At 46.4% G+C, this 21,768-nt stretch overlaps 1 protein-coding gene across 1 annotated transcript; it reads right to left on the reverse strand.

Moving 5' to 3' along the window:
- Positions 1-1,132: 1,132 nt before the first annotated feature.
- SYAP1 (synapse associated protein 1) lies at positions 1,133-21,560 on the reverse strand. Its single transcript, XM_066575395.1, has 9 exons — positions 21,269-21,560; positions 15,799-15,917; positions 11,994-12,060; positions 10,923-10,996; positions 8,282-8,421; positions 6,885-7,030; positions 6,441-6,499; positions 4,753-4,897; positions 1,133-1,563 (listed from the first exon to the last, which is right to left on the reverse strand). Exons 1-9 carry the CDS (start codon positions 21,459-21,461, stop codon positions 1,436-1,438), a joined length of 1,071 nt encoding a protein of 356 aa, XP_066431492.1. The 5' UTR covers positions 21,462-21,560; the 3' UTR covers positions 1,133-1,435.
- Between the last annotated feature and the right edge of the window lie 208 nt (positions 21,561-21,768).

A 21,768-nucleotide genomic window follows, 5' to 3' on the forward strand; every position in this document is an offset into this window, starting at 1 on the left:
CTCAAGTAACTGCCTTATCCGAGCGTGCTCGCTTATCTCCAATAAATAACCTTTCCCAACTTACAGAAACCTAAAACCGCTTAACAACTAATGGCACATTTACACGGGATGAGCTTTTGGGCCAACGATGGCCAACACCTGTCCCAGTGATGCTCGCTACTGTACTGTTACACAGGAGCGAGTATAATAATTGGCATCGCTCGCAGGAATGGAGGCGGAGTGGACCGGGGAGTGTTCTCCTCCCCTACCCGCCGTCATTCACAGAAAGCAGACAGATGTTTAAAAGTGACCAACTGCTGTTTACACTGAATGTCTCGTCGTTCAGTCGCTGCATGCAGTTACACAGATTGAAACAGGGCCATGGGAAGCTGAAAGGTAATCGTCCTGTATAAATTTCATGCAAACAAAAAAATCATCTAAACGATAAACAAATTATCGTTCAAACAATCGTGCAATGTAAACTTGGCCAATGACTGAATGATAGTCATTCCCATTAAATAGGCCATGGACTGAACAGTTTGCCCATGGACAGATGAGGCACTGTTTGGGGAAGGACAAATATACAGTACACATAGGCATGGCCACTTTTTTAAATCCTACTTATGAGGCATCTATGGGAAGCAATAAAATAATTCATGTTGGATTTTCAACTTTTTACTTATTGCAGCTAATCTAATTAATCAATCATCTCTGATACAGTCTGCGGAGTGCAAGTTCATATATCCTCAGGTCACAGCTTGGCAGCTAATGCCATACTCAAATCGATGCCAAAGTCCTATCTTCAGTTGTTATGATAGTGAAGGGTTGCGGCAGATCTTGATACCACCAGTGCTTTTGGATGCTGGAGTAATTATGAACATTTGAGCAGCCATATGGAAAAGGTCATTTAAAAGGGTTGTTCAGGAGAGAAGGAGTAAAAACACACCCTTTCTTTCAGCGCCACAGATTATGTGTGGTATCGCAGCTCAGCCCCGCTCACTTTAATAGAACTGAACTACAATACCAGAAAGACGACAGTGGATAGGCACGGTGCCATTTTTTTTTCAATTCTAGACAACCTCTTTAGTTACCAAAGTATATAAAACTTATCTGGTATGAGGGAATAGCTGAAGACGTTCGACGAAAGAAAAAATATATGTGTAACATTTATTACAATTAAACTAAATTCAGTTTAAAATATACCGCTTACATTGAAATCATCGATTTAGTTATTAAATGGTCACTTTTTACATATAAAACCGAAAAGAATTCCCAAAAAGGTCCATGCAAATCACATTACTTTTCCAGCTGACATGAAAAGTTCAACCGCAATCCCCATTAGAGTTGATCATTCTAAAATCCCAAGGATCGCTTCACTTAGTCGAGAGTATTTTGCATTGTGCAGGAATGAGTAGAGTAATGTTAGATTTCAGCAAATATGCTTTGGAGCAAACTGTTAATTGTCCTGAAGAAGTTCCTCAATCTCCTTGTCCCAGTTCTCATCTTTCATTTTGTCTGTGCCGGAGACCACCTCATATTCCTGGACCACCTGCTGCAGCTCCTTTATCCAGTCTTCTGATTCCTCTGATGGAAGAAACACAGAACTCACAGTTAGTGCGAATACACATCACCCAGCGGGGAGCAGCAGATCAAGTACTCGCTTCCCCCAGAAAAATAGTTATTGCCTGCTATACAGAAGCTCAGACACCGACCACAGCTTTAAATACAAGCACTTTTTCACTGATACTTGGTGAAAGGTAAGATTTGGGTGATGCTCTACACAGTCCAATCCCCATCAGAGAGTACCCCATCTGAAGGACAACTTCACGGCCTGAACATACAGACAACTCTTTGGCTGCATGTGGAAGTAGCCGATTATTTCGCTTCCCAGCAAGACACCACTGAGAACTTCTTTGCAGACAGACTGCACCACCTCGTGAGGTCTGAACAGTTTAGGAGTGCAGTCTATCCTGGCCACCATGGATGTGGAGTCCTTATACTCCAACATCCCACACGAAGATGGCCTAACCGCCTGCCAGGCGCACCTTGACGCCAATGGGGTTACCTTTGAGTCGTTGTTACACTCACAAGATTCATCCTCACACACAATTATTTCTCCTTTGGCAAAGAGATATTCCTGCAACTCAATGGAACCGCCATGGGCAGGAAGATCGCACTGCAATATGCCAACCTTTTCATGGCAAAACTGGAGAGTGACTTTCTGGCCTCCTGCCCCAACAAACCAATGGCCTACTTCCACTACATTGATGACATCATAATCATCTGGACCCACACCAAACAAGAACTAATAAAATTCCATGAGAGATTCAATGCATTCCACTCCACCATAAACCTACTTGTATACAGAAATCAACTTTTTGGACACCATCATAAAAATTTCAAACAACTGAATACAGACATCCGCAAACCAATTGATTGACCCACATACCTCAGAAGGAACTGTTACTATCCTAACCATATCAAAAAGTCCATTGTCTACAGCCAGGCCATAAGATATAACCGGATCTGCTCCAACCCAACAGACAGAGAGAAACATCTATACCTCCTTAAAAGGGCACTTTTAAATCAGGGCTACCATTCCACCTCAATTGATGACCAAATCACCAGGATACCCAGATATCAACTACTCCAATACAAAGAGAAGGAAGAAAGCGGTCGTGTACCTCTAGTAGTGACCTACAATTCACAGCTAGGGGTATTTAAGGAAAGCTGCAAAGAAACTCCATCATATCCTACACAAGGATGACAGTCTGAAAACCATATTCCGGGACCCTCCTTCTGTGTTACAGGCAACCTCCAAATTTGAGGAACCTTATAAATCAGGAGTGCATTGCCCTCTGCTCACATATACAGAGCACAGACTGGATACAAATCCCCAACACACAGCAGGCTACAAGATTCCGTGGACCCTTACATGTTCCACATCCAATGTTATGTACCAGATCCTGTGCAGTAAATGTCCTGTTGGGGGGCTTTATATTGGGGAAACAGGACAAAAACTGAGAGCCAGGATGAGATCTTATCGACACTCAATTAGAGAGGGAAAGACAGAATTCCCTGTGGCCGAGCACTTTTCTAGTCACAGACACAACATAGAACACGTGAAAGTTATTATACTTAAAGGCAATTCCAAATCACAAAACCATAGAAGAATTTGGGAATATAAATTTATAACAACTTTTGACACTTTCAACAAAGGGTTAAATGCTTTAAGAGGATTCATATGTGTTTGTGAAATCTATAGCAGAGATAACCCCCTAACACTAATTCAGAGACCATAAAACCTTCACATCTTTACCAGTGGACTATTTAAGTATGTTTTTATTTCTCTACATGACTACTTTTAGGGCCTCGGGGGGCATGACCATTCATCTAAATCATGCCAAAAGTCTAATCATTTGTATATCTGCCTGAGATATAACTGCATGCACAGTTGCACAGCAAAATGACAACTCCTGCTAGGTGCTTGATTGTTTATTTATAAAGTGTGTAAATAATATTCTTTGTAGGACAACCCCTTTAAGTAATAATAATAAATATACACACACATACATATATACATAATTAAATTTTTTTTTTCTTCTTCTACTATGCGAGCCCAGGGGTTATGTAACCACCAGGATCCCCTGGGACAGCAGAGCTGCAGGGTCCTATCAGACCCTGATCTGCTCTGCCAGTGACTATTGTCACTACAGTGGAAGTTTTCCCTGTAACTGGGGCTCCTATGGATGCCCCAGCTACAGTGGGAAAGTATCAAATGATAACACACAAAAAAAAAAAAAGGGTCTTATACGATTATATGACGTCATGAGGGACATAGATAGTAAACATAATTACATACAGTAAAAAAAAAAAGTACAAAACAATATATACATAAGAAAGAAAATAACCCAAAGCAGACGCCAACCAAAACCGTCGTTACATGCGCCCTGTAATCCAAAACCATACATATTATATATCAAAACGTCCAAAACAAAATGAGGAACCTGTTCCCATACTTTATTTTACTAAAAATATACTAATAAAAAAAAAAAAAAAAAAAAAAAAAAAAATCACAACACTACAACTTTTTTTTTACCCCCCAAAAAACTAAAAGGAAAAAAAAAAGTCAGTGAAAAAGATATTTAAAAAAATAGCCCTATAAGTCACGGAAAAAGTGCAGGAAGAATAATTTTGGCCGCTAAAGGGAAAAAAAAAAAATAAAAAAAATAAGAATAAATAAATAAATAGGGCAGTAAAACTACCGCATGGCTAAAATCCCTAAAAACTGTATTGTACTTAAGGTACAAAACAGCCTGGTCCTTAACCCCTTAATGACGCGGCCCTTTTTTCTTTTCCCATTTTCGTTTTTTCCTCCCCCCTTCAAAAAAATCGTAACTCCTTTATTTATCCATCGATGTCGCTGTATGAGGGCTTGTTTTTTGCGGGACGAGTTGTATTTTTCAATGGTGCTATTTAACGTACCATATAATGTACTGAAAAACTTTTTAAAAATTCTAAGTGGAGTAAAATGAAAAAAAAACAAAACGACATTTCGCCATCTTTTAGTGCGTCTTGTGTTTACGGCGCACAAACAGCAACAGACGTCAATGGAAAGTGCTTGACTTTCATAGGGGAATTGTAGACCTCTGTTAAGACTTGGGTCAGCCAGACAGGTGCAGGTTCCACCTCTGGGCCCCTCCCCTATGAAGCATATATGACATAATAAACCTGTTATGTGAATTCCCCTTTAACAGAAATAAATAGATTTACCATCCGCTGTGTTGAGGTCATCTTTTTTGTCCAGAACAAATTGTTCCATTTCTTTCCTCAGGTCTTCTTGGTTGATGTTACAAGAGTCAAAAGCTTCACTCACAAATTCTGACACTTCAGGACTTGTAGAAATCTCCTCTTCTTCCTTTAAATTAATTAAATTGCATTATAGTCACAGAGAAATTCCCATCAGTCACATTTATAGTCCATCCAGGTTTAAAAAGAGTTCAAGGGGACTTGAACTTGTGATCATATGATTGCTCATATAGTACAATGCAATACCATAGTATTTCATAAACCTGTATTCTGACAGGCAGATATACCACATATATATGCCACCTCACCACCTAAATATAAGCCCTAGCTATACTAGGAAAAAACCCAGCAATACTCACCTAGCCAGTAGCATCCTGGTCCCTCGCTCTGGTCTCTGGCGCTGCTACAGGCTGCCGTGCCCTCCGCGCAGACAGCATTTTCTTCCTGGTAACAGGGCATTAAATACCCCGCCCCCAGCAAGCAAGTGCTGTGATTGGATCACAAGTGCCAGCCAATCATTCACAGCCAGTGAATGACATCACTAAATGGCTGTGATTGGTTCATCAAGCACCGGCTCTGAGTGGATCACGAGCGCCGTGGCTCAGCCAATCACAGCATTCGCTTGCTGGAGACGGGGTATTCAAAGCCCTGTTCCCAGGAAGAGAATACTGTCAGCGTGGAGGACACGGCACCGGGATGCAGTCGGCTAGGTAAGTATAAGACACCCCCTGAAAATAAGACATTGTGCCTCTTTTGGGGCAAAAATTAATATAAGACAAGTGTTATTTTCGGGGTAACACAGTAACGGTTGTGAGAAAGCTAACTTGTTCACGCTGCTTCGCAGTCTGCAAATCGCTGAAACAATCTTGTATAAATCCTGCAGATAACCCTTTCCCCCTGCGTTATCTGGAACCTGTGGGCCTTAGGAATTCTTGTGTCCTACTGCAGACAGGGCAGAGAGGAAAGAGGGGGGAGCTGAGCTCCTGCGACAGACATTTTCATTATGTATTTCTCAGTTTTGACTGGAATATGACAATAGGAATAGCTGGGATATTAGTATTTTTTGTGAATTTTCTATGTGTGCGTTCCTATAAGGCCTCATACTGCACACGGGCCGATTTTTGCTGTGGAATCCGAGCAGACGTTTGCCTCCAGATCCCGCAGCAATAGCCCTCCAAAGGCATGCTATGGAAAAAAATATTCTTCATGCACACAAGCAGAAATGAATTGCGGATGAGAAAAATAAATAAAACGCAGCACGCTCCATTTTCCTGCGGTTCCGGCATGAAGGGCTTCCACTGCAGTCAGTGGAACTAGTCTGACCCGCAACCCATCCGCAATTGACATTGCAAAAGGGCTACAGACTTTGAAGAAAATGCAGGAGCGTAAAAAAAATTTAAAATCTGTAATGTGCATGTCCAACGGTGAGCCCTGCAGACCATCCGCAGTACAGATAAAGATCAAGTAAAGCAGGTCCGGGCACAGGGTCGGATTCCACTATGGGCTCCCACATGCGGAATCCGACCTGCCCACGTACTGCCGGCCCAAGTGTGATAACGGTCTTCTGGTAAAATACACAATAAAACTTATGATCTTTATAAGAGGCTAAACATCAACTAATCTGTCAATGAAAGAAAAAAGGTGATCATTACCTCCTGAGTTTTATGCGTGGACTTGATAGCTACCGGTGGAGTCTTTGGTCTTACAGTTTCTAGAAGAGTTTGAAGAAACAAAACCCATTACAAACCTGTGTGACATTTGGCGGCACGTGCAATAAGTCATCAGGCCATAAAAAGCACTCAGAGCAGCCTTGATTACACCAATATTTTGCTCCATTTGCTAAAAACACTTAATTATGGAAACACGAAAAACAAAAAAAAATAAATGGACAACCAGCTCATTATTGTGCAGGAATGTGACATTGACTGAAAACTGGGGAGTGGATTTCAATGGTGCATGAAGACTGAGAACGGGCCGGATCTCAGGGAATTGGGCAAAAAAAAATCCAAAATATTGTGTAACCAATTTTCATGGAATCATCATGTCTGCCATGCGTTCTTATCCATCAATCAGAACCAAACAAACATTCTTCTTACCTTCTAAGCCTCCATCACTGGACTTGCCATTGGTCTTATCCGAGTTCTCAGTAGCTTGCTGGGCAGCCAGTGCGGTCAGCTGGGCAGATTGTTTTATCAGAGACACCCGATAAAAGTAATTCCTCCAAAACACATCTTCCTTCACACTAAAAGGAACAGAAACATCCCAACGCTGAGAGACAAACTTTATATATGTGCTCAAGCAATCAACACGCCAGCAAGATTAATGCCCCAATCAGGGCTCATTCACATCGGACAACTCCCTTTTCCCTTAAAAGATCCTAGAATAGAGAATGCTGGGAAAACAATAAGGGTGCCTTCAGACAAGACGTATTCACTGGCAACAATCCACAGGTGAGTCGAAAAGAACTACGCCGAAAATCCGCAGCAGCCGAATCAATTTCTAAAATGCTGCAGGTTTTGCCGTGGGTTTCAACGACTAATATCCGCAGTCAGAAACCAACAGCCTGAGGGCTTATTTCCACTAACGCATATCGGTCAGGTTTTCATGGCCGGCCGATATACGCTTCCAACTAAGCAGTCCCCGCTTCCCTCCCCCTCACCGGCTCTCTGCCTCTCTCCTCCAGTCCGGAGCTTGCAATGGGAGGGGGCGGCACGGGGGCGGATCCTGAGCCCTTTACACAAAGTATACATCCTATTAACAAGAACAGGAGAACGTAGTATAGTAGGATGTATACCTTTTCTTCAACTACGCACAATAGAAGTCACCGGCCCGGGATCCAGGTGTGCAGACATATGGCTTCAGTAGTACACTTTTCTCTTTTTTTGCAGACAGCATTAACAACCATGTATCTCAGCTTTAGGCCTCCTCCACACGGGCGACAGCGATATCGCTGCTATGCACGTGCGATTTTGTATCGGGAAGATTAATAGGACTTTCTAATGGTTTAAAAAAAATTTAATAAAATCACAAATTCGTGTTATGCAATGTGATAAACAAGGAGGCTCCATAGGTAAACATGGGCTACAAAAAAACCCCTCCAAAAATGCAAATCGCTGCTGTATAGAGCATGCTGCGATTTTGTAATCTTGCACGCTACAAAACATCGCTTGTGTGAAAGAACCCCTAGGAAAGCATGGGCTCTACAGACATGCGATTTCTCGCACTCTTGTAGTGTGAGGAAATTGCCCGTGCGGAAGAGGCCTTATGGTAAAAACATGATGTGAAGATAGCAGCAGCCAAACAGCCTGGTCTTATCTACGTGAAGCATGAACAGCCCTCTGATGATTATTATTCAGAGTGCTGCTTACAGGGAGTCACAGTAGCAGTCTAAGACCACCTTCATTGGTTGGTGCAGATAATTATGGCTTGTGGATATGTGACCGCTTCCCTCACACACTGTGCAGACTAACTGTCAAACATTCAGAGGACTCACAGTTTTGGAACAAGATCAAATCTCATGCGGTTCAGCAGCTCATCTTCCTGAAGCATTACAAGGGCAACAGGGTACATCTGCTCAAAGTCGAAGTTAAAATGCACACCAGCGGGAGGGTCCCTGAGGAAGTTTCTCCTGTCCTTGAGAAGATAAAAACAAACAAACAGTAATACAAATACTGCAAAAATAAATCATATCAATGGAAAATCCTCGCTATAACATACTGGAAAACTTATTCACATGGAGAGAGGTATATTCTATTAAATGGTTTATGGCGCTGTGGGAACGAGACGGGTTCCAAGTTGTAGTGCTGTCAGGGGATGTGACAGGTAGCCGGGTGATTATTTATACTGACCTGCTCCCGCAGTACATCGCTGTCAGCTGGTGAAGATCATGCGACATGAAAAGCTGACTATTCAGATTCCTGTGTGTACTCTCCCATACGTGCCACGTGATCTTTACCGGTTGACGGCGCCGGATCCAGTCAGTATATAAGAAAAATAAATCCATCACCCGGCTCCTTGTCACGTCCCCTAACAGCACCATAACTTAGTTTGTGGGGATGTGACTGGTTCCATTTATGTAGCAGGATAATGCACTTGGAAATTACTGCTTTAACCCTTTCCAATCCATTTTTTCTCATCCATTCTCCCCAGCCCCAAATAAATTGGAGCTGCGGAGAATGGATGAGAAAAAAAATAAATTTCCCTGCACCCTCCTGAACTGACAGAGTTCAGGAGGGTGCAGGTGCTCACTGCACCATGGAGGGACCTGCTTACCTGTCCGGCGTCTTCCGCATTCTCCCTTCTGCCTCCCGGCTCGGCGATCATGTGACCGCTAGGGTCAGGTGGCATCCAGCGGTCACATGATCGCCGGGCCGGGAGGCGAAGGGAGAATGCGGAAGACGCCGGACAGGTAAGCAGGTCCCCCCACGGTGCAGGCTCCTGGCTCGGCGTTCATGTGACTGCTGGGGGTTAGGTAACACCGGCGGTCACATGATCGCCGGCCGGAATCTCTATGCATTGCATAGCGCTAATTGAGTGCTATGTAATGTGTAAAGGAGAAGGCAGAAAGGGTTAAAAACCCTTTCTGCCTTCTCCTCGGGGGTCCTCGATGAGGACCAGTGCAGGAGTGTATCTGCACCCGATGTGTCTGATGATCAGGTGCAGATGCACTCCTGCACTGCAGTGTCGGGCCTGCCCCGACATCGGAGCTGTGGAGGGAAATGATGATGTCAGGGCAGGCCCGACATTGGATTGGAAAGGGTTAAAAGCAATTATTACACTTCCTTCGGTCTCTCCAGCTTTTTTAGGTCTTGCAGCAAGACATTTAACAAACGCTGTATTTTGAAGAGGTGGCGGAAGATGCAACACCAACCTCAAGGATTCATAGTTTCCATGCTGAAATGCTCTGGAAAGCCACAATAACTAGTAACGTCCAACCAATATACGGACCAGAGTTTCGAAACTGTAGATTTAGTAAATTAAGAACATTAGCACATTCATGTGCGCAAAACATAATTTGGATTAATCAATAATTATTCTGGGGCTTTAAGACCCATCTTAACGCAACGATTGTCATTTGAGCGAACTATTTACTTTTTTGCTTTAAAATGCTGAGTGTTTTACTTAAAGATAACATGAAATCCTCTCCATTTCCCTCATTAGCTGAGTAAACACTGTATATGTGTATAGGAATCTCTGGGAGGTTTCTAATTAGTAGGAAGAAAAAGCCATTGTCTACTGTGGCCTGAGTCATTGTATTTAGCTGGGCAAACAATCACCCCTCCCCTCAAGTCCTCTGAAAGACTGAATAACTGCAGTTTATATCTAACGACAAGCGAATGAACTAATGACTATTATGCCGAAACTCTGTGATAAACGACAACGGAATGATTAGTGCATGATAGCCACATGCTTAAATGTAATGATTATCGCTCACTTTCGCTCGTGTGAACAAATTCAGTGATAATCGTTGCATGTAAGTGGGCCATTATTTACTACGCCCTGGAGGTTGAAATTTTGGTTTCCAAATGTCGCCATTTCAGTGTATGCACCAAAACTGCGACCTTTAGGGAATTTAAACCACACCATGTTACTTTTTGAAACAGTGGGTGAGGCCTAGGTGCATTGGGTATAGCCCAATTCCATCTACTATAATGCACACCAGTACATTAAACTAGAGACCTACTCCACTTCATAGCTAGCATCATTTTCCATCTGATGCATGGAGGCGCCAAACAAGACAAACACTCTTCGTACATTTGTCTCTTGTAGCATTTATACAGACTAGCATGTGAAACACTGTTCTAAGTAAATAAGCCCCATTGTGTTTAGAAGTACACGTCAGGAAAATTTCCTGACCTATACCCCTAACAGACCTACACCACTGCAAAGGAATAGGTTATACTGATGCCAAGCATAAGGGAGGTGGGGGAAGACAAGTAAGGAAATAAGCTGGCATGTACCGCCCAGCAGAGGCCAAAAAGACACTTTTGGATTCCATTAGGTGAATGGAGCCCTGTGTATATATTAGATGTACACATGGGAAACTATTCCCTACATATATCTCACACTAAGTGTGCCTAGAGGCTGACTTTCTATTGTAAATCTGCAGGAAGAATGAAATCCCACAATCTTACCGCGGACAGAGCCAGGATTTGCTGTTGAATAGTTTCCTCCTCATTATAGCCAACCCAAGGAGGAACTGCAGCTTCTGTTAAAGAGAACAAAACAAAACAGGGTCATGATGGTGGAGCCACTAATTAGATACAGAATCAGTTTCACAAGAGGGAAAAATAGGTCTCCAAAGTAACATTTTTGGCATGGTTTTGTAGGGGATTCTTGATTTGCACTGAGCTGATACACCAAGACGTTAGAAACTAAAGAAGGTGTGCATATGTTCGCACTGAGGAATCTGATACAGATTCTTCCCCGTGGGCTCTGACTACTGTGGCCATGTAATTGTACGGCCAATTATCTGAATGCAGACTCCTGACACAGAATTGCCTTTAAGTAATACTTTACTTTTTTCCTGCATACAGATTTAAAATCCATGCATGGAAAAATTTGCGCAGATTCCCACTAAAACCAATAGTGCATGGCTTTTCAGTTTCAGACAATTATTAAATAGCTTGTCTTCCCAATGGGGGCACAAAAGTATTAACAGAGGCTTATTTATTAGTGTTAAGTTTAAATTCTAAAACTAGGGCTACTGGGAGGGGTGGGGGACCCTCCTTAGATGTTGTACTAATGTGATGCATCTAAGAAGTTTTACAGCAGATATCCGTTGTCTCAGATCTGGCTATTACGGAATGGAGCAGGTTTGTATGTTTCCATACTTTAGAGTAAACAGCAATATATTAGGAAGTGGTATAATTGGTCATTCCCTAATGTAATGTAGTGGCAGAAGCACGGTGGGGGGGGGGGGGAGGGGGGGGGGACAATCAAAGTTTGCGCCATAACCTTAGGACTGCTATATAGAACATGTTTAGGGATACTAAAAAGGTGAGCTTACACTTTAAAAATGTGCAAACAATAAAAGACGATAGCGGGAGTAAACAGGATACGAAGAGAAGCAGGCAGGAAGAACAGGACAAACGTGGCAGCGTGCCACTCAGAACTAGAAGGAACGGAGATCTGTAACGTGACCCGTCAGAGATATAGAAGCAGTCAGCCATGGGAGGCTTACATGATCTGCTATCTAAACATACCTGTCTTTTTATTTGACTTCTCCTGCACAAACTTTTCCTGTTCCTTCTGGAAGTCACCAATGATGGTCTGTTAATAGAGAGAATCACAATGAAAGGAGTTATTTCCCAAAGGATATAGCGAACAGCATTTACATTCAGCTCATACAGATCTAGACAGCAGGAAACCGGGTCCCAGTGTGATATTCCATGGGGGTAATGACTAACCTGTGAACCGCATTACACTGCCACTATTACTGTGAGAACCTGCATGTGATAACCAAGAACAGGCACCGATCCCAAGTGCCGAAGCAGGACATTTTAGGCATGTTCACATGTAGCGGACAGTGGTGAGGATTTTCCACAATGGAAAATCTAAACCAAAATCCACATAATTTTTAACTCAAAGTCTGGACTATTGGTGCAGATCTGCCACAAACTTCACCCCTTCCTTTAAAAAGGGTGAAATCAGCTGCGGATCCACAGCAATGGTGCGTTTGACGTGGAAATTATGTGGATTTTGGTGCAGATTTTCCACTGCAAAAATCTACACCATTTTCTGTACCTGGGAATGTAGTTTTAGGCCGCTCTCACGCAGGCAGTTTTTTTACAGCATTTAGCATGGCGTTTCAAACGCCGCACTAGATACTCTAAAATGCCTTGACTGACTTCAATAGGGGCTGCTCAGACAAGCCTGAGGCTGGATTCAGACGAACGTATATCGGCTCGGTTTTCACGCCGAGCCAATATAAGGTGTCCTCATCTGCAGGGGGGGGGGGGGGATGGAAAAGCCAGGAGCAGGAACTGACCTCCCGCCCCCTCTCTGCCTCCTCTCCGCCCCTCTGCACTATTTGCAATGAAAGGAGGCAGGACGGGGGCAGGGCAAAGTTCCAAGAATTGCAAGTTCCTCATTGCAAATAGTGCAGAGGGGCGGAGAGGAAGCAGAGAGGGGGCGGGAGCTCAGAGCACTGCTCCTGGCTCTTCCAGGCTCCCCCCCCCCCCCTGCAGAGAGAGACGACGTATATCGGCTGGGCGTGAAAACCCAGCCAATATACGCTCGTCTAAATCCAGCCTGAGAGTGGGGCATTTCTAATGCTGCCTGTTCTCCTTTAATGCGTTTCAGCACTTTTTAATGTGCCTCATCACCCATTGCAATGATGGGGTACTTTAAAAAGTGCTGTTGAACACGTTAGAAAATGCCACGTTTAACCCGTTAAAGACACAGCCCTTTTCTCACGTCCCATTTTTGTTTTTTTTCCTCCCCCTTTAAAAAAAATAAAAAAATCATAACTTTTATTTAACCATAGACATATCTTGTTTTTTTTACAGGACAACCTGTATTTTTTAATGGTACTATACACTATGCCATATAATGTACAGAAAAACTTTTTAAAAATTTCAAAGTGAAGTGAAATAGGAAAAAAACCCCCCCAGAAAATCCACAATGTTTGAGGAGGGGTGGGTCGGTCTTGTTTCTATGATGTACACACTGCAACCAAAAAAATGACATAACGATACCAAATTTATACAGTTTTTTTTTTAAATAAAGATATTTAATTCTTTTTAATTTCCTGCCAAAATCTTGCGACAGCCATAACTTTAGTTTTCCATTTACATATTTGCACAAGGGCTCATTTTTTGGGAGACGTCATGTAGTTTCTACTGGTACCATTTTGAAGTACATACAACTGTTAGATCACTTTTTATTACATTTTATCTTGAAGACAGAATGACCAAAAAAAGTACAATTCTTGCGTTCTTTATCTTTTAATGGCGGTGTTCATCATGCGGGGTAAATAATGTGTTACTTTGATAGATTGGATGCAGCAATACCAAATCTGTTTTCTTGTTTAGATTTTTTTATATAAATATGGCAAAAGGTTTTTTTTTTGTTTTGATTTTTTTAATTTCTAGTCCCCATAGGGAACAAGAACTTGTGATGCTTTGATCACTCCTGCAGTATGGTGTAATGCCAGAGCAACACATCATACTGCGATCTGACAGGCAATCTATGAAGCCATGCTACAGGCACAGCTTAATAGGCAATCTGCCATGAAAGCCCTGGGTCCTTTCAGAAAGCCTCCAGCTGCCATGAGAACTGCACAGCAACCCGCGATATCATCAGGGTGGGGCAGTGCGAGACCCGTGAACATCGATCGGGTCATTTAAATTTCAATGTCAGAATTGATAGAAGGTTAACAGCTCCACTCAGTGGCGCCGCTTATTGGAGATGTTGCCGCCGGGTGTCGACTGTAAGAAACAGCCGGCAGCCACGATGTATTCAAACGGGATCAACCCTCGATCCCCCTCCATACAATCTCTGAACCTGCAGGACGCAACAGTACATCCTGTAGCGTTGAGGTTAAAATGCGCCATTTTTACATACACCTGTGTGAGAGCAGCCTTAGGGCGCATTCAGACGACCGTATATCAGCTCGGTTTTCACGCCCAGCCGATATACGGCGTCCCTCTCTGCAGGGGGAGGAGGCTGAAAGAGCCGGGAGCCGTGCTCTGCACTATTTGCAATGAGAGGAGGCGGAACGGGGCGGGGCTAAGTTCTGAGAATTAGCTCCACCCCTGTCCCACCTCTCCTCATTAAAAATAGTGCGGGGGGTGGAGAGGAGGCGGAGAGGGGGCGGGAGTTCAGAGCACTGCTCTCGGCTCTTCCAGCCTCCTCCCCCTGCAGAGAAAGATGCCGTATATCGGCCGGCGTGAAAACCCAGCCGATATACGTTCCTCTGAATGCACCCTGAGACTGTATTGTAAGAAAGCTCAAGGTTCAAATTTTCAGATATTGGATCCTGGACTAATAGTTTGTTTGTTTTTTAAAGCCCTATGTAAATTGTTTGGCATGCCAAGTAGAACCACATGTACAGATGACATAAAACGGATTTCACCAATACCAAAATTTACAAGGCTGAACGCCACCTTGTTTACATCATACGGTATTATCTAACATATATGCCAAATGTGTGCACAGCCTGTAATGGGATTAAAAGAGGGCAGCAAAATGTGTCTTTTAGGCAATAACGTCAAGTGATATGCCTTTCTCATTGTGAAAGCAGTGCGTAATAAGAATGACTCCACAGACAAAACATGCTGGACTGATGAAAGAGTGTTTACCAGAGAAGAATGTAACTAGGTATGTAATAAGCACCAGCTAGGGCAGTGAATCACTATTTATGCTGCAGATACAATGGAAGTGCCGACCAAATCTAAAATTCAGATGATAAAAAAACAGGCTGAACTACAAGGAGAGAATCCGGAATGCATCAAAGGATCTGATGTCATTTGGAGACGGGCCAAATATCTAAGATTCTATCACAGTGCAGCATTAAAGGGGACCTATCACCAAACAGCACCATAAACTAACTAATTGTGCTGTTCGTGGAGGTGATGAGGAGCCGGATGAGGCTTTTTTTTTTTCTTTTGGGTGTCCGCTGGTTAATTCTGTGTGGTCCGAAAATGTAAATCTTTTGAGACTGCTGTGTGCACGCCCTCACAGAAGTCTAAAAAGAGTCGGATTTTCAGACCGCGGGTGGACTTCACTGGCGGATACAAGGAAGTATAAAATATACATACCCTGACTCCTCGTTACCTCCCAAACCGCACTGTAATTTAGTTTATGGGGCTGCTCGATGGTGACAGGTTCCCTTTCAATGGCCTTCAAAGGAGGGTTAGAGATGAGACTACGATTGTTGGGATGGATACTGATCCGCCACACAATGATATTCTTGCAGGACTGCAGGCATAGAAGACTAAACTAGAGGTGCTAAAGTGAGGAGAGGGAATATATCCTTATGGGAGCCAAAAACATAACAAATCAAACCTTATCAATGATGCCATCAATCTTTCCTTCTTCCACAGACTTCTTGATAGTATGAGCAGTTTCCGTAACCGATTCAGAAATCTTCTTTGTTGCGACTGAAGCAATGTTCAAGAGATAACCTGGAAGTAAAACACAAAACACGGTTTAGATACAAAGAAGACCCAGCAGTGCAGAGGTTTCTTTATCAGGCCGCGTTCAGCTGCTCCTTCCCTTGCTTAACACATGACAAAGCAAAAAAGGATCAAGTTGTCAACAGAAGACGTAATGCATCAAGTCAGTTTAGCCATCTATTTTCTCGCTGCAGTCAACGTACAAGACCATCATCTGTTTTCAGCTGATAGCCATCTGCACTGGAACTATAGCAGTGGAGTGTGACAATTATCATCAGCAGCTGGCCAGGACTCTACACAGATCATATCATGTTCCTGTGATGGCCACAACTGCAAGAGGAATGACCACCAACATCAAGGGGCAACATAGTATGTTAAACCAGACAAAGACGTGTCCATCCAGTTTAGGCTGTTTATACTGAAGGGTCAGTAAGACTCAAACTTCTCCTGTGAGCCTAGGGTGCTGGTGCATTATGTCTCCACCAGGAATATGGGGTGGGGGAGACATGGCTTAGGTGGTTTGAAATAGAGGGACGGCCAGGTGACGCCCACAGATGCTGATTGGTTGATGGGCTAAGGATCTCCGCTCCCCTCTTCCCTGCCGACCCTACTGCTGTCATGCCATCTCCCCTGCCAACCCCGCAGCTGTCATTACTCCCGACCCTGCCGTGACTCACTCCGCCGGCAGGCTCCCAGCTCCGCTGTCACTCTCATCCATGCTGCCGGCCCATCTCTGCACTTTGAGGACTGTCTTAGTCAATCTCCAGCCCCCTGCACCTTTTAATCTGGCACCAGCATTCTGCTCATTGGCTGGCTTCTCCTGCTCTGCCGTGCTGACACCGACAGGCTCACCAGTCTTGCTGCCGGCGGTCCTACTCCTGCTGCTACTGGGACTTCTCCTCCACAGGTCCTGGAAGGGTCTACGCCACTCACCCTGCTGCGGCCGCTCAAAGTCCTCTGCATCCAAATTGTAACAGTGGTTCCGCCAGTCCTGCTGCTGCTACTCGGACAGCTCCTACAGGCAGGGGACAACGATGCCGGCCAAGCCACATCCCTAGGGAAGGTCTGGATCCTCTGTGCCCTGATTGCTACTAGACTGGGTGGGTGCCAATCAGGAGCTCAGGGCGTTACCTATCACTCTGTACGTCCCCACCAATACTTCCAGCATAGACATAATGCACCCGTACCTGAGCCTACAAACATAGGGAAAGTTCTGCTACTTGTTATCCCATAGTCACCGCAGAAGAAAACAGTGGGGGGCGATTTATCAAACCTGATGAGAAGGAAGAGTAGTACAACTAATCGGCCACAGCTCTCATTAGTAGAGATTACTGGAAAATCTGATCTAGAAGCGACAGCTCCACTTTTTCTTTTGCAGCAGTTTTGATAATTCATTCAGATGCGCTTAGAGGGAGACGCTGCGAGCTCCCAGAGACCGCTGCATTCTCTGCAGCCCATGGAGATCAGCGCACCAGGGGCCATGAAAAGTTAGCAGCCACTTTGGCTACCTGGCTGCTGGGACTTTTCAGGCGCTACTTGTTCGCATGCATTGCTTTTATTTTATTTCTGAAGTTCCGGACACTTTGATGTGCTGCCATAAGGCTTCTGAGTGTTGTAGTCCCTTCACAGGAGGGGGTAACAAATTTCTACTTTGCTATTGATAAGGCCAGATTCCCACGCTGGAAATGCTGCACAACTTCTGCCATGGAGATCTACAGAACAAGCCATGTGGAGACATCAGAAGTCCCCTTCACATGGTGCAGAGGCTTTCACAGTGAACTTGCAGCATTTTAGGTTCAGATTGGGCCAGGACAGATTCTCCACATATCCGCTGCAACTGGGGCTGTGGACCTGGAATCAGTACAATATACCAACCCCAGCACTTCTGCAGTCATTTTTATTTAGGAAGTTTTGAAGTGTCCCATAAATATATGTTCTAGTCATCTAAGCTTCAAACGGTATTATTGTACCTTGACGCCATCGGAAGCTAGGGGTTTGACAGGAGGAACGTCCCTCTCACACCCCTAGCTTCGGATAGGGCCAAGGCTGGAAGGTCCTAGCAGCACAGTGTTGATGGATGTGTGCCAGCGCTGCAGCCTTAGGCTGAGGGTTTGTGGTCTTCTTAGGTGTACATTATGCTGCCATGTTACCGCTGTACCATGGCAGCATTAACATCTTATAATGTACGCCTCAGAAGACCACACACACTCAGCCTAAGGCTGCAACGCTGGCACAAATTAATGCACACGCTGCAGTGATTAGTGTCACCGAAGGAGCAGCCCCTAGCTCCGGGCCGCCCGCCGCCTCAGTGCTGGGCCCCAGAAGCCGGCTATCAGCTCCGTGCCTACCGCCAAAACTCTGTGCTCCCTGACATGCACTCCCCTGCTCACTGCTTGCAATGCTGCCGCAGGTGGCGCTTGTGCCCTGGCGGCTGAGACAGCCAGACGCCCACTGCCTCTGTGCTGTGTCCCAGCAGCCTCCCGCCAGCTCCGTGCCGGCTGACACCGCTGCCTCTCTAATCCCTCAGCGCTGCTCCCCCCCACCGCGCGACCCCCCCTCACCGTTGCCAACCCGCGCCCCCCCCCCCCACCGCTGCCAACGCGCGGGACCCCCCCCCCTCACCGCTGCCAACGCGCGGGACCCCCCCCCCCTTCACCGCTGCCAACGCGCGGGACCCCTTCACCGCTGCCAACACGCGGGACCCCCTCACCGCTGCCAACGCGCGGGACCCCCCCCTCACCGCTGCCAACGCGCGGGACCCCCCCCCCCCGCCGCTGCCAACGCGCGGGACCCCCCCCCCCTCGCCGCTGCCAACGCGCGGGACCCCCCCCCCCTCACCGCTGCCAACGCGCGGGACCCCCCCCCCCCCTCACCGCTGCCAACGCGCGGGACCCCCCCCCCTCACCGCTGCCAACGCGCGACCCCCCCCCCTCACCGCTGCCAACGCGCGACCCCCCCCCTCACCGCTGCCAACGCGCGACCCCCCCCTCACCGCTGCCAACGCGCGACCCCCCCCTCACCGCTGCCAACGCGCGACCCCCCCCCCCCTCACCGCTGCCAACGCGCGACCCCCCCCCCCCCCCTCACCGCTGCCAACGCGCGACCCGGTGGCATCAAGGTACAATAATACCACTTCAAACACACTGCTAACTAGAATCATCAACAGATGAGGAATTGGATTTTGAATATCCATGAGTTTTATTGGGTTCCTCTCCAGTGCAGCCCTGCAATATTTCAGAAGTAGGATTTGTGGAAGCACTAAACCAATGAGTAGAAGGAACAGGCATATCTGTCACTATACCCCGATGCTCATAGTCCAGCAGCTTAGGGGGCCTGACAGGCTCCCTTTATGGGGCTAAAGCATATCCAAACTTTCATGTGACTTTTCAGAATAAACTGGCCTGTGTGTATGTGAGGAAACAACACTATATCTGGCCATTAGTATCTCGGATTTATCACCAGTTTCCCCCTCTACAGGCTCCTGTTTTCAGTCCACTCTGAGCTGGAAGGTGGCAACTAGCCATTGTGAGGTTTTCTATACACTGCGTACATAGAGAAGATAACCTCTCCTGTCTCTCTGTAGTGCACCCTCAGAAGGATCATATAGATTATACAGCAGTACTGAGCAGTGCACATGTAATTACAGCTGCAGAGGGGCAGAAACCACTAACTCCAGCAGTGCATCTGTGCAGGTCCCTGCTTCTGTCTTCTTTCTCCTGCTCTCCACTCCATAGACTTCTATAGGCAATGTGGGAGTCATGTGACAACAGGTAATAACTGGAACTTTAGAGGAATTTTTCAGCACAGAAATGTCATTTTAGGTAAAGGGATCTGTACTTTATATAAAGGTACCTTTACGCAGTACGATAGTCAACCAAATAATCACAGCCCGTGTACACACGGCCCCCGGCAGGGCACGGAGCGATAAGTCACTCAGCTGTTGCCAGCCGTTCAGTGACTGACTGACTACTGAGCGGCTTGTCGCTTCGGGTACACAGGAGGCGCTCAGTCTCTGAATGGAGGCGGGAAGATCTCCCAAGGCTCCGCCTCCATTATCTGGCACCTTATCGCCCCTATATAAGAGTACAGGATGGATAGTCGCTGGGACAGCGGTCAGGCACTTATGCGTCCTACAGTCGGCCCGTGTGCAGGGACCTTAAGGGCACCTTTATCCAACATGACCATATAGATGCAGCAGCCTGTACTCCGCGTCTTCCTTCAGCCAGGATCATATAAGTGGCATTACGCTGTGACTCTCTGCATAGCGGGTGCTTGAGAACAAGGCGGACAAAAACGCTCTGCTGTGAAATTGGCCCGAAGTCTGCACCAAAGTTGCTGCGGACTTCATGTGTTCCGTGCAGATGTGGTGGACTTAGGTCTCATGTCCACGGGGAAAATCGGGCCCGCTACGGATTCTCCATGTAGAATCCATAGCGGGTCCCTCCTGCCCCGCGGACATGAGTGCTGAAAATAAGAATAAATGAGAATAAACTCACCTCCCATCCGCTCCGTTTCTTCTCTGCGTCGCGGCCGGATCTTCTTTCTTCGGCCGGCGGATGAATTCGTCACGCCGGCGGCACGTCGTCGATGTGCCACGCGCATGCGCCGGGCACATCCGCCGAGCCGAAGCAAGGGAGATGCGGCCGTAAGGAAGAGAAGACCTTCCCGGCCCGCTGCGGGTGAGTAAATGCTTTTAAATTCGTATTTTAGGTCTCCCGCGGATCCGGACGGCTTCCATAGGCTTCAATAGAAGCCCGCGGGAGCCGTCCCCGCGGGAGACCCGCATGAAAATGGAGCATGGTCCAGATTTTTTCATGCTCCATTTTTTTTAAAATCACTTTTATTGACGATCCGCGGGTATTTATCTACCCGCGGGTGGTCAATGCATCCCTATGGGGTGCGGATCCGCGCGCGGGAGAAGAGTTAAAATCTGCTGCGGATTTTAATTCTTCTTTTGCCCGTGGACATGAGGCCTTACTGCTCATTTAACTCTTTACATTACAGAGGAGCAAAATTTGTAATGCGAATCCACTGAAGACCCAGCAGGTGCGCAGATCACAGCACGCTACGGTTTTTTTCCACTACCCAGACTGTAGAGCTCTACAGATCTGTAGTGGGGAACCCACACCACAGGCCTGCTACAGCCAGACACTACCTGGAGGTCCTGAGGGTGCGCCCCCTACCTGCCAGCCCCATAGCACAGCCACACACTAGCCAAACTCTTCCTCCCTCCTGGGGGCACTGGCAGCCGCATCGCAGGGAAGTGACACTAGGGGCCAGGAGCGCGTTCTCAGCTCCCTCTAGTGGCGGAGGTGGTTATAGCCGCCGAGGTCATATATAAGCTGCTGCGCGTCACTTACTGCCGAAGCCCTTGGCCTGCGTAAGCAGCGCGTCTTCCGTGTCCTCCGTCTCCTCAGCTGGCGGCGCCCCGGGGTTTCCGCTCTCGGTATCCGGGGGTCCCTCCTCGCCGGTTCTCGGGATGTGCTGAGCCTCCTCTGCCTCCTCCGTTGGCTCTGGGTCCAAGCCCAGCCAGCTGCCCAGACCACGGAACATGGCCGCCGCTCACCGCCCGGTACTGACACTGCGCAGCCACCGGCCAATACCTTCTTGTTGTTGTCTTACAGTCAAAACTTCCTCGTTCCGACTTCCTACGTCACCACCAGACAGTCCAACCAATAGGCACGGTCGCTGCGTTCACGTGATCGCGTCAGAGGCGTCCATAGAGCAGCTCTTACCATCCAATCATTAGACACTGATCCTAGCCCCGCCCCCACACCGTTCTCTGGCTGACAGCCCTGTGACATGCGCACTGGCCACAGCGTTATGCACTTGCGCAGTAGTGATAGAATGCTCAGCTGTG

Source organism: Eleutherodactylus coqui, chromosome 1, assembly GCF_035609145.1.
Source record: "Eleutherodactylus coqui strain aEleCoq1 chromosome 1, aEleCoq1.hap1, whole genome shotgun sequence".
Lineage (NCBI taxonomy): Eukaryota > Metazoa > Chordata > Amphibia > Anura > Eleutherodactylidae > Eleutherodactylus > Eleutherodactylus coqui.